This window comes from Pseudophryne corroboree, chromosome 6, assembly GCF_028390025.1.
Source record: "Pseudophryne corroboree isolate aPseCor3 chromosome 6, aPseCor3.hap2, whole genome shotgun sequence".
Classification (NCBI taxonomy): domain Eukaryota; kingdom Metazoa; phylum Chordata; class Amphibia; order Anura; family Myobatrachidae; genus Pseudophryne; species Pseudophryne corroboree.
Window position 1 is genome coordinate 120,302,853 of NC_086449.1, and position 13,083 is coordinate 120,315,935.

General features: G+C 44.8%; 1 protein-coding gene and 1 long non-coding RNA gene across 2 annotated transcripts; one reads left to right on the forward strand and one right to left on the reverse strand.

Annotated features, from left to right (window-relative positions):
• Positions 1 to 7,324: 7,324 nt before the first annotated feature.
• LOC134935025 (myb-related transcription factor, partner of profilin-like) lies at positions 7,325 to 9,932 on the reverse strand. Its single transcript, XM_063930335.1, has 4 exons — positions 9,594 to 9,932; positions 8,952 to 9,011; positions 8,664 to 8,876; positions 7,325 to 8,052 (listed from the first exon to the last, which is right to left on the reverse strand). The coding sequence occupies exons 1-4, from the start codon at positions 9,919 to 9,921 to the stop codon at positions 7,373 to 7,375; spliced, it is 1,281 nt and encodes a 426-aa protein (XP_063786405.1). The 5' UTR covers positions 9,922 to 9,932; the 3' UTR covers positions 7,325 to 7,372.
• Positions 8,727 to 9,129, forward strand: LOC134935026 (uncharacterized). The gene is made up of 2 exons (XR_010179851.1): positions 8,727 to 8,816; positions 8,926 to 9,129. It is a non-coding gene; the product is annotated as an uncharacterized LOC134935026 (long non-coding RNA).
• Positions 9,933 to 13,083: the final 3,151 nt, after the last annotated feature.

A 13,083-nucleotide genomic window follows, 5' to 3' on the forward strand; every position in this document is an offset into this window, starting at 1 on the left:
AATTCGGTGAGGTTTTGCCAAAACGCGTTCGAACCCAAAACACGGCCGCGGAACCGAACCCAAAACCAAAACACAAAACCCGAAAAATTTCAGGCGCTCATCTCTAGTGAAAATGGCGGCGACGCGCGGCTCCTTATATAGAATCCGAGTCTCGCGAGAATCCGACAGCGTGATGATGACGTTCGGGCGCGCTCGGGTTAACCGAGCAAGGCGGGAAGATCCGAGTCGCTCGGACCCGTGTAAAAAAACATGAAGTTCGGGCGGGTTCGGATTCAGAGGAACCGAACCCGCTCATCTCTAGTAGATACATAGAGAAACCTCTAAGAAAAGAAAAATAAGTAGATGAAGTACCCTAAATACAGGGTAAGTGGCTACTAAGCTTGAGCTCTATAACAGAGAGAGCTCAATGGTGGGATACAAATTCAGTATAAACGAACAGGGTACAAACCCAACACAGTAATTCGTATCTATAATCCCTGAGTACGGGGGATAGAACTAGAAAGTGGATGGCAAAAGCACTGACACAACCCCACCCAAAACTAAAAGTATATATAGAAAGTGGACATCTGAACAGAAAGTAGAAACCCATAGCCTAGTCGAGCCAGCCTGAGGCACAGAAGGTACAAAGAATAAGATCAAACCTTTAGACAGTAGTAGAACAATATCAAAAAGAGATCTATGGCAGAGTCACAGTGCTGATCGGTATATAAGGGCAAGCCACATAGTCTAAGATCAGGGCTCAATCATGAATCCCTGATCCATAGACATTGTATCCAGTTTACCTGTCAGGGCCGTGAGGTGAAAGAGACTCTGAGAAACAGAAACTGCCCAGAACCTGCTAGTAGTAACAACTAAACAAAATATTAGCGCAACAAGAATAAAAGTAATGATAATGCTGATTTATCTACAGGAATGAAAGCTATACCTTAAACACACCTTAAATACACTTTACCATGGAGCTGCTGCGGCCGCTATACTTAATACACACTCTACGTACTTTGTACGCTATTAGCGTACAAAGTCCCGTACTGTGTACGGACTTTGCGTACAAACGCCGCGCTGATGGTACAAAGTACTCACAGTGCGTACACACCCAGAGATACACCGCAAACCCTTAACAGCTATGCAATGCAATGATAATACACTTGAAACCTTAGCAGGACAATGAAGACACGACACCAGATTGTAATTAAACCGCTGGGTTCCGACACCACAGCGTATTATTGCTGAAAGGGGGTTACAATACAAACAATACAATATAACAGAGTAAATGGCTACATTCAATAGTACATACGTGATTGGATTCGCCGCGCTACCCGGTCCGGTCCTCGGTCATCTAATAGATAACTTTGTGAGTCATGTGTCTGACCAGGCCTGCAGCAGGCTCTCTTTATACAATTCATCCAAATCTTAACACAATGGATACTGTAATCTCTTTGTCCATTGGACACAGGGATGGTCATTTACAGTACAGGAGAGGTCATAGGTCGGTTTGAATAGATGGGCGATGTCTGATCCAACTGCTCTTGTGGGTGGTCTCCTCTGGATTCCCGCCGCATACATAATGTACAGTAAATACAGTTTATCTATATTCTGCTCCTGCACATAACTAACTATCCGCAGGAACATGCGATCTTCCTCAAACCAACACCGGAATGTTACCCTTAAAATACCCTACAGCTGGATACCAAACACCACCTTATAACCTTGTTCTGTCCCCTCCTATTCTGTAAAGGCGAATCCCTTTGTTCTGTTACCATTTAAACTGCTGTTACTTTCTGATGTGGTGCAGGGAGACTATGTGTACATTGTGCACTATTTGGATTAAATATGTAATGTGTTTTGATAGCTTTCCATGCGTTCACAAACTCTACCGTAAATACCCATACCACGCGCTAATGCGCAGGACCGCGGGAGCGACCATATGCAAATTGCGAATATGTGCACGCACGGCAGAACAAGTACATGCGCGGAGGCCATCTGTGTGTAGTTTGTACGTGATGTGTGTACTGCAATATTTTTTGACTTTGACAGTAAGTATCATGGAAATCGTTAATAAAAGAAAACATTCAAAAAAGTACATGGCTCAAATATGGGACATTATCAATACCAAGCTCAACACAGGCAGTAAATAACAATGAAAGTCAAAAGCATATTAAGCCATGTGGTGTTCGAAACCAAACTTGAGCTTCACATTGTGGAAGAGGTATCGGGCCCAGCCTGACTCGATCCAGAAGCAGGTGTCAGTTGAAGTTTGCGGACCAGTCTGTTGCCTTCTTCAGGAGAGCGGATGATATGAACTCTGCCGTCAATATCCACAATGAGACAAAAGGGAAATCCCCAGCGATATTTGTATCCGTTATCACGTAGCGTGGAGGTGACGGTACGTAAGTCCCATCGTTTAGCAATGGTCACTGGTGAAAGATCTTGATATATCTGAATCCGAGCTCCCTCGAATAAAATCGATGTCGAGTTCCTGCTGGCCAATGTGATACAATTTTAAATCTTGAAAGACAGAAACCGGAGAATGACATCCTGGGGAGGGTTAGAGTCCTTAGGTCTAGGCCTCAAGGTACGATGAGCCGTCTCAATTAGGATTGCGGGTTCTGACAGCGACGGAACCAAGTAAAGAAACAGCCGTTTGAGGTATGGTTCCAGTTCAGAAACCGATATGGATTCCGGAACATTCCAAAAGCGTAAATTATTCCGTTTCTCGTGTTTTTCACTATCCTCAACTTAATTTTTAAGGAATTCCAGTTCGCCGGAAAGATAACTCATATCATCTCCAACTTGTTTTTGGAATTCTCACTGCTTTTCCAACTGTGATTCCAAAGAAGCGGTGCGAGAGTCCAAAGCTGCCAAGTCAGATTTCAATTCACAAATCGCCGACTGGAGAGCGGTGGTGAATGAATTTTTAAGGTCTAGTATCATATTCTGCTTCCCCAGACCGCACAATCAGAGTCACTGCCACCCGCCAGTCATTGCAAAGGCGCCTGACGTGAGGACTCTCACCTTGCCACCACCAAGGCTCCAGTGAGCCACAGCTGCAGGGGCTCAGCATCACCTCTGCACCTCCCGGTAAGGCACTTCAGATGAGGGGTAGAGTAAACGTGAGCCGCTAGTAAGAGTGCGGCTCCCAAACAGCGCAGGAATCTGTCCGGAAGCCACGGAAATTCAGGTCCCGGCTTCACCACAGTGGGGAGGCCGCAACCTGCAAGGACAGGGTAACCCTGTCCCCCAGCTCTGCAGCTCACCGCCACCTTTTCAGAGCACTAAGGGTAGTGCTAGAGCACTCTGATTGTAACTGAGTCGGGCTTGCACAAACACAATAAGGGGTATAAGGGCTGAAGTCTGCAGGAGCTCTCCAGGGACACGTCTGCTCAGTCAAATTGCAAACCTCGCCCCTCGCATTGTATAATTTTATAATATGCAAGTGATAAATGTTACATCAATGCTGATTGGTCGCCATGGGCAACTTCTCCCCCAGCTCACTTCTCCACACTTTTCACTGCTTCATGAATAGACCCTTAATCTCACTGGGATAAAATCTGCGATGCGTTTCACCTAGCCACTTCTTCAGACAGTGGAGGGTGAAATCTGTATTACAAATTAAATTTACACAGATTATTCTCGACAGTATTGTTATTGCAAACAAGTACATTTTCAAACTCTCCTGATTAACAAAAAAGCATGGTGCCACAATAGAAGAACTAAAGTTTGCAGGTCAGACTCCTGAAGACTAGTGCTTCTTGGCAAGATAACTTGTTCTCACATCACCCATCTAGGGTGCTCACTGTCCCTTTACTTGCTTAGAGCACACTTAAAAGATGTTTTTCTTTACCAGCCCTTATATGGAATATTTTCAGGTGTAGAATGCTCAGCATTAACCTGGTCATTTTAAAGAAAATAAGTGGAAAACACAAACGTTACTGGCATGGGTGTGGCAGCAAAGCTTATCTCAGACATGAGCCCATGTCACCAGTAAGCAAATTACACAAGTGTGAGATCATTTTTTTTTACCTGTTTACCTCTTTATGTCACACTGTGCAAAAACAACTTCTACTGAGTGATTTATTTAGTGTAAGATGTACATGGCACCCTGGTCACTGAGTATGCAGAACAGAGGTGTATTACACAGCAATATGTTTTTCTGGATGAAACTATGTCTACCTACCTATAGTACTGTATTAATGGTTGGACTGGCCCACAGGGACACAGGTTCCAGGCTGTGCACTTGAATTATACAGTACATTATACATACATACCTCCCAACTTTTCATCTGTCCAAAGAGGGGCGTGGCCTAAGGAAAGGGGGCATGGCTTCGAGGGAGGACCCGCGATCGCGAGCCACGCCCCGTTTTAGTCACTGAGGGGCTCTGTGAGCCGCTGGCATGCCCCCTCTCCCTCTGACTCCAGTGAACAGACGCTGTGCGCATGCGCACAGCGTCTATTCAACATTGCTCTGCTAAGCAGGGCAGCGAGAGACAGAGCCTCCCAACTGCCCCCCCCCCACGCGGGACACTGCGGCCCGCGGGTGGGACAGCGGGACAGTCCCCAAAAAACGGGACTATCCCGTGAAAATCGGGATAGTTGGGAGGTATGTACATATGTTATAATGCAGAGGACTATGGTGTATGCTCTACAGTGCATTGCTTTTATTAATCTGGTATGTAATCATGCGTGGACGAGCAATATTTACTATATATATTTATCAAGGGGCCCAGATCATGTACTCTCTAATGGTTAGCCAAGCCTCTGTGGTAGCTGGACCCACCCCCTCTGGAGATTGACCACACCCCTAAACATGGGCCCCTACAACTGCATTCCCCCTGTGGGACATTCATACACCAGTCCGACCAGTGGCGGATCTAGACTTAACTTTTAGGGGGGGCGGTTTAAGCATGATGACCCCCTCCACCTAATCATACCTCCTCCCACTTCGAAATGTCCCTCCCGGTCGCTTCTAAAATTTCCTATTGTTGCCAGTTATTGAAGAGAACCCTGCGCGCTGGTGATACTGACTGGCGAATTGCCATTCCTGCATGCATCTGCACATTCGTAGATCACACATGCACAATCATGCAGCCCAGATTTGGGCTACCAGTCCACTTTCAGAGAAAAAAAAAGTGAAATAAATTTACTTTAGCAGGAAAAAATGCTTTAGATAAATAGTCATTTCTTTTAATAGATCCTGTGATGGCATAAGTAATAGGATAACAATGGTACACATTATAGCACACAGTATGAGCTGAAATTCACATTATACCACACAGAATGAGATGAAATTCACATTATAGCACACAGAATGAGACAAAATTCACATTATACCACACAGAATGAGACCAAATTCACATTATAGCACACTGGGGTAAATTTACTAAGCTCCCGATTTTGACCGAGATGCCGTTTTTTCTTCAAAGTGTCATCTCGGTAATTTACTAAACACTAATCACGGCAGAGATGAGGGCATTCGTAATTTTTTGCAAGTCCAAGTAAAAAATTACGAATGAATACACCATCGGTCAAATTACGCCTGTTTAGATATGAATCTCGGTCATTTACTAACCATTCGTAATTGTAATTGCTGCCGTGAAAATGCATTCGCGGCCGCGAAAAATTACAAATCGTAATTTTTTCCTAAAAAAAAACGCGCCAGCATTTGAAAAGCGTGTTTACATGTGTACTCAATTATCCATTACTCACACCTGAATGTTTGGCCCTATAAAAGTGTTCCAGGCACATTTTGAACTTCTCTCACTCTGAAATGGCGGCTGTGGTGTGTGGCAATGATTTTTTGTTTGCTGTGGGATACCTTAGACTGCTCCATGAGGCTTCCAGGAATCAGGCCCAGGTAAGTGAACATGGTCAACAGGTTGTCCAGGTACCGCGGAGGCTGCGCCAGCCTCGTTTTTTTAGAGGGCGTTTAAACTTAAATGCATTGTCCGATGATAGGGTCATACAGATGTTCCGCCTAAATAGAAACAACATTTTCCACCTGTATGACCTTGTCAAACTGGGCATAGACCCTGAGACAGCACGCTCTCGCTCTGTCTCAGGCCTACACAAACTCCTGGCTGTGTTACACTTTATGGCTACTGGGAGCTTCCAGGCTGTGGCAGGCGACGTCATTGGTATCTCACAGCCCACCTTTTCCAGATATTTGATGCAGGTGAGTCTAAAAATACATAGGCGGTTATGTCTAAGTGTTGCTTCTGTAAGTTCAAACAACACAGTATTGTAGAGAATACCTAACATGACACTCACCTTAGCTTCTTTAATGTCCACTCAGGTTTTGGATGTGTTGGAGCCACACATTAATGCCTCAATCTGCTTCCCTACCGAGGAGTCGGAGTGGAGTGCTGTCAGGGTAGCTTTCTATGAGCTTGCTGGCATGCCCAATGTGCTGGGGGCCATAGATTGCACACACGTTCAGCTGAGATCACCTAAGGGCCGCCAATATATATATACTAATAGACATCTGTCCCAATCAACTAATGTCCAGGTGGTCTGTGATGCAAACTTAAAAATTATGAGTGTTGTTGCAGGTTACCCTGGTGGCTGCCATGACTCCTTCATCCTCAGTCAGTCATCGCTCTTCGATAAATTTGAGGACGGACAAATGCCTGATGGCTGGCTGTTGGGTATGTTTAAAATGTTTTGTGTGTATGTCTTTTATCCACAAACTCGAGTTATGATTAGGTGAAAGAATAATCTAACATATGTACTAATGTGGACTATATCTGTTTTTCAGGTGATGGGGGTTACGGCTGCTACTCTTGGCTCCTTACTCCATTGTCCCAACCTGATTCTCCTGCTGAACACAGTTACAATCATGCACATAAGGCTACGCGGAATGTGATAGAAAGATGTTTTGGTGTGCTGAAGTCACGGTTTCGGTGTCTGGATAAATCTGCTGGCCTTTTGTTGTATAGTCCCTCAAAGGTGACTAGAATTGTGTTCTGCTGCTGTTTTCTCCATAATCTGTGTTTAACCCAACATCTGGCACATGATGAGGGAGAAAGCAGTCAGCAAGCAGAGGAGTTAGACCCATCTGGTGACAGTGTGAGTACATATGTAGGGAGGCAGGTACGGCAAGAAGTGATCCTGCGCTATTTTTCAGGTCAGTTTTAGTAGGCTGTAATTATCCTTGACTAAACACTTTGCACTACTTTCTATTGTGTGTTTTGTTACTTACTGTTTGTAGTTTATAGTGGTGTGTCCATTGTACTTAGTTTATGCTAAAAATACATTTTCAGTCATTACCCATGAAAAACATACATACATACAGAGCAGCTTCGACAATGTTTGAGACGGACACAGGAAGTTGTGTGTTTGTCAAATACAAATTTTTATTTTGCCAATCACATTGGGGTTATTTTTTCCGCTTGTGTGTGCTGGGTGCTGAGCTTTGTGCTGGCTCACTGGCACGTGCTCTGGAGGAACGCCGAACAGGGGAGGTTACTGGCGTTTGGATAGGGGTCGTGGTCCCCGAGCTGGAGGTTACTTGGTGAGCTCCCATCAATGAAATATTGCTGCTCAAATTATTAAGGCTTGCAATCAGCTGAGTGTTGGTTGCAGTGTGGCTGGCTACAATCCTGGATAACGACTCATTCACCACTTGGTTGTGCTGAATGAGCTGAACGAGTGCCTGCTGATGGCGCTGTTGCTCATCTATGATGCGCGATAAATGAGCAAGCATTTGGCTGTTGTCAGCCCTTATTTGCTCCATTGAGGTTGCCATTCGCCCTACTTGTACAATCAGTCTGCCCGAGTTGCGACTAATACGCGGTAGATGATGGGGCAGACTGGCAAGGTGTTGTGTATGTGCGGTCAGGCTGGCATTGCTTTGGGCCTGTTGGCTTGTCCAACTGGCCCAAAAATCATCTGGTATTTGGCTTGGGGGCGGAGCTTGTGCCAGTTGTGGACTGATGGAGGCTTGGGGGATATCCTGCAGCTGTATTGGCTGGCTTGGGTCAACAGGTGTAAGTTGCAGTGTGATGGTTGCCTGTTGGTCTTGTCCCTGCTGGTCCACGTCGGCCATCAAGCTGGGCTCTGTATGGGGTGGCCAACATGCAATGTTTATTTGTAAATTTTTTGCAAGGCTACTTCTACACATTACTACATTCATAATACTCCATTTTTTAACTTTTTGGCGTTGATTTTATAAACTTATGTTTTTTATGCTCAAAAACATATATACCAACACAGGCGGCCACATAGACAGATTTGCATAATCCTCACCTAACTAACTCCCCTCCACAGCATTACACTGTTAGATTCCCTCCCCTGACCCCGATATAGACTACTTACCTGGATAGTCCAGAGGAGCGGAGCAAGTAAGCCATCTACATACTGGACAGGGGAGATGTGTGAACACTATAATGTTGTGGATGCTGTTTTTTTTTTGGAATTTTATTGTTATTTTATTTAAATGTGCACGTGTGTGGGGCAAATTTAAAAAAAATTCTGATATTTATTAAAAATGATGTTGGCGAGAACATCCACTAAGACCTTATAAAAAATTTTTTTTTCACCTTTAGCAATTGAAGACGTAACATCACATTGCTTGTTCTGGAAAACATGTAATCTCAAAACCAACTAACAACATATTAACTGTACTATGTATATTATTGCCTATGTGTTTAATTTCTGTTTTTACTCACCAGATAACTGAGGGGATCGGGGCTCATCACTCTGCGAACTCGCCAATAGTGCCAGTGGTGGCTGGGGTGACACTGCCGAAAGTCGTCGCCTGGGTGGGGATGATGGAGCCGCAGATTCCGAGCCAAGACGCCGTGTCTTACTTGGCCTCCTGGGTAAGTGGCCCAAGCCCTGTGATGGGCGCCTTACAGGAGGTCGGCTTCCAGAAGCAGAACCTATGTGAAAATATAAACATTAATATTTTGTACTTCTATGTGTTTGCAGAATATGTGACTACACTGAAGTCTTACCTGCAATCCCAGCCTCATCCTGACTTGTCTGAGGCCTGTCTGGCCGGCTGGTCTGTGGGACTGTTGAAAAAGTGTACCAAACATTATTACCATGCTTTGTGTAAAAAAAACCCCTGCAAAGCCTTATTGTACTGTAACCATCTATTAGGTATTGGATAAACAAATAATTTCTGATTAAGAGCTTCAAGCATCATTATTTTGTGGTGTATATCCAAATGTACATGATGTTGCACACAATAAATCTGTTACATTTTAGAATTATGCCTCAGATATTGCAGAGATTGACTACTTGCAAATGTTTCACAAATTTAATGTTGAAATAATTGCACCGTTTTTCAGAAGTAAATAAATACAAAAATCTTTTTAAAATAAGCAGACAACACAGATGTCCAAGCAATATCGTCAAAAAAAAAATCTTTTTTTTTTTTAAATTAAAAAGCCATTGCACATGTTTTTGCGCAATATTAAATTTACCAAACAGCCAATGCAAGGTGAAAAAAGCACATTCTAAACACAAACACACCTTAAGGGTGCATAGGCCTGCAATATGTGAAACACAATTTATGCATCCTTTACCCTTTAAAAATGACATTTACAACATTTAGAGGACATTTAAATAAAAATATAACACATCAAACTTACCATCCTGCGTGGGTCGGTCCGAATCCCGGACATGAGTAGCAGACACCACTTCGGCAGGAATCAATGCCCGCACAGGCTCCTCCCAGTCCCGATAGGTGGCCCGGAAAGGGGGGCCACCTCCGGTTTTTCTTGCAGATTTGGCCTCTTTGGCCATCTTGGCCTTGACACGCCGCTTTATATCATAAAACCTCTTGCGGCACGTGTCCTCAGTCCGCCTCACCACACCCTCACTATTCACGGCAAGTATTACTTGCCCCCACAGGACAGACTTCCTGCGGGAGGACACCTTGCCAGCATCCTGACCAAACAATTGGCGATGGTGCTTCATCAGCTCACGCACCAAAGCCATGTTTTCAGCATAGCTGAACTTTATATTCCTGCCAGTCTTGGTAGTGGTGCGTGGCTGCGGAGCCACAACACCATCACTATCACTGGAAAATACAGCAACAGGCACCCCCTCCTCCTCCTCCTCACTAACCTCCTCCCTCTCACTACCCCCCTCCACCTCACTAACAGCCTCCACCTCACTACCAGCCTCCACCTCACTACCAGCCTCCACCTCACTAACCTCCGCCACCACACTGACCTCTGAGTCTGACATGACAAACAACAAAAAACACTGAAAAATCAAAACACAAAACACACTCCTCCACTACTCCTACTACTACACACCACACAGCCAACACACACGCTCACTCACTCACTCACAAACAATGACAAAAGACTGTAAAAAAAAAACAAGGACAAAAAAGTAGACAAACTGTGAAAAAACAATACTACAAATATGACAAGACTACTTACACACACAGTACAGCACTCAACAATCACCAAACTCCTCTCCAAATCCACCAAAAACTCCACCAAACTCACCAACTCCAAATACACCTTCCTCTCTCCTCTCCACTAGCTAAACCCACGAGGTGCGGTGTGTTTGGGGCGGTTTTATAGTAATATGCACAGACACTCCTCCTTCACGAATACAACCAATCACGGCCGCGTGACGAAAACGAAACTTAGGACTAAAAACGCGGCAGCAATTTCTAAATCACTGCCGTAACAGACATGTGACGCAGTCGTAAAAAAAACCCATAAACGCGGCCGCGAAACAGCAAACGCGGCCGCAATCTACAGCAGAAAAGCACGAATGACATCGACATCGGAAGAAACGAAAAATACGAATACGACAGCTTAGTAAATTAGTCGTAATCAATTCAAAAAGTTGCAATTTTACACTGTCGATGTCATTCGTGATTGAACTTGGACATGATTCTGGAAATTACGAATCTTAGTAAATTTACCCCACTGTATGAGCAGAAATTCACATTATAGCACACTGTATGAGCAGAAATTTACATTATAGCACACAGTATGAGCCGAAATTCACATTGTAGCACACTGAATGAGCCGAAATTCACATTATAGCCCACTGAATGAGCCGAAATTCACATTATAGCCCACTGAATGAGCCGAAATTCACATTATAGCCCGCTGAATGAGCCGAAATTCACATTATAGTCCACTGAATGAGCCGAAATTCACATTATAGCACACTGTATGAGCAGAAATTCACATTATAGCACACTGTATGAGCAGAAATTCACATTATAGCACACAAAATGAGCCAAAATTCACGTTATAGCACACAGCATGAGCCGAAATTCACATTATAGCACACTGAATGAGCCGAAATTCACATTAAACCACACAGAATGAGCCGAAATTCACATTATAGCACACTGTATGAGCAGAAATTCACATTATAGCACACAGTGGGGTATATTTACTAACATTCGTAATTTTCGGAAAAAGGTCAAAGTTCAATCACGAATGACATCGAAAGTGTAAACTTGCAACTTTTTGAATTGATTACGACTAATTTACTAAGCTGTCGTATTCTGCATTTTCATTTGTTCCGATGTCGATGTCATTCGTGTTTTTTTTACCTTTTTTACGGCAGTGATTAGCAAAACACTGCCGACTTTTTAAAAATGAATCTCGGCCGGATCTGTTTGATCCGTGCTGGGGTTCATTTTTTTTTTTTTAAACTAAACACTGTAAAATCTCAAAAAAAAATTGCGTGGGGTCCCCCCTCCTAAGCATAACCAGCCTCGGGCTCTTTGAGCCGATCCTGGTTGCAGAAATATGGGGGAAAAAATGACAGGGGTTCCCCCATATTTAAGCAACCAGCATCGGGCTCTGCGCCTGGTCCTGGTTCCAAAAATACGGGGGACAAAAAGAGTAGGGGTTCCCCCGTATTTTTAAAACCAGCACCGGGCTCCACTAGCTGGACAGATAATGCCACAGCCGGGGGTCACTTTTATATAGTGCCCTGCAGCCGTGGCATCAAATATCCAACTAGTCACCCCTGGCCAGGGTACCCTGGGGGAGTGGGGACCCCTTCAATCAAGGGGTCCCCCCCCCCAGCCACCCAAGGGCCAGGGGTGAAGCCCGAGTCTGTCCCCCCCATCCAATTGGCTGCGGATGGGGGGCTGATAGCCTTTTGTGAAAATGAAAAGATATTGTTTTTAGTAGCAGTACTACAAGGCCCAGCAAGCCTCCCCCGCATGCTGGTACTTGGAGAACCACAAGTACCAGCATGCGGCGGAAAAACGGGCCTGCTGGTACCTGTAGTACTACTACTAAAAAAATACCCAAAAAAAGACAAGACACACACACCTTGAAAGTAAAGATTTATTACATACATCCACACAAACATACATACATACTTACCTATGGCCCCACGCAGGTCGGTCCTCTTGTCCAGTAGAATCCAAGGGGTACCTGTTGAATAAATTATACTCACCAGATCCAGGGTCCCAGGCTCCTCGTAGAATCCATTTGTAATCCACGTACTTGATTAAAATAAAAAAACGGAGAGCCGAGCCACGCACTGAAAGGGGACCCATGTTTGCACATGGGTCCCCTTTCCCCGAATGCCAGAAACCCACTCTGACTTCTGTCTAAGTGGGTTTCTTCAGCCAATCAGGGAGCGCCACGTTGTGGCACCCTCCTCATCGGCTGTGTGCTCCTGTACTGACTGACAGGCGGCACACGGCAGTGTTACAATGTAGCGCCTATGCGCTCCATTGTAACCAATGGTGGGAACTTTCTGCTCAGCGGTGAGGTCACTTTCGGTCAACCGCAGGGCAGAAAGTTCCCACCATTGGTTACAATGGAGCGCATAGGCGCTACATTGTAACACTGCCGCGTGCTGCCTGTCAGTCAGTACAGGAGCACACAGCCGATCAGGAGGGTGCCACAACGTGGCGCTCCCTGAGTGGCTGAAGAAACCCACTTAGACAGAAGTCAGAGTGGGTTTCTGGCATTCGGGGAAAGGGGACCCATGTGCAAACATAAGTCCCCTTTCAGTGCGTGGCTCGGCTCTCCGTTTTTTTATTTTAATCAAGTACGTGGATTACAAATGGATTCTACGAGGAGCCTGGTACCCTGGATCTGGTGAGTATAATTTATTCAACAGGTACCCCTTGGA

Excerpts from the sequence above, each read along its gene's own strand:
- LOC134935025 (XM_063930335.1), bottom strand. The coding sequence starts at position 9,921 with ATGAAGCACCATCGCCAATTGTTTGGTCAGGATGCTGGCAAGGTGTCC. Across the intron at positions 9,012-9,593 it reads GGACCGACCCACGCAGGATG|TCCCACAGACCAGCCGGCCA; the intron begins GTAAGTTTGATG and ends CTTTTTCAACAG. Across the intron at positions 8,053-8,663 it reads CCGATCCCCTCAGTTATCTG|AGCCCAGCTTGATGGCCGAC; the intron begins GTGAGTAAAAAC and ends CACCCCATACAG.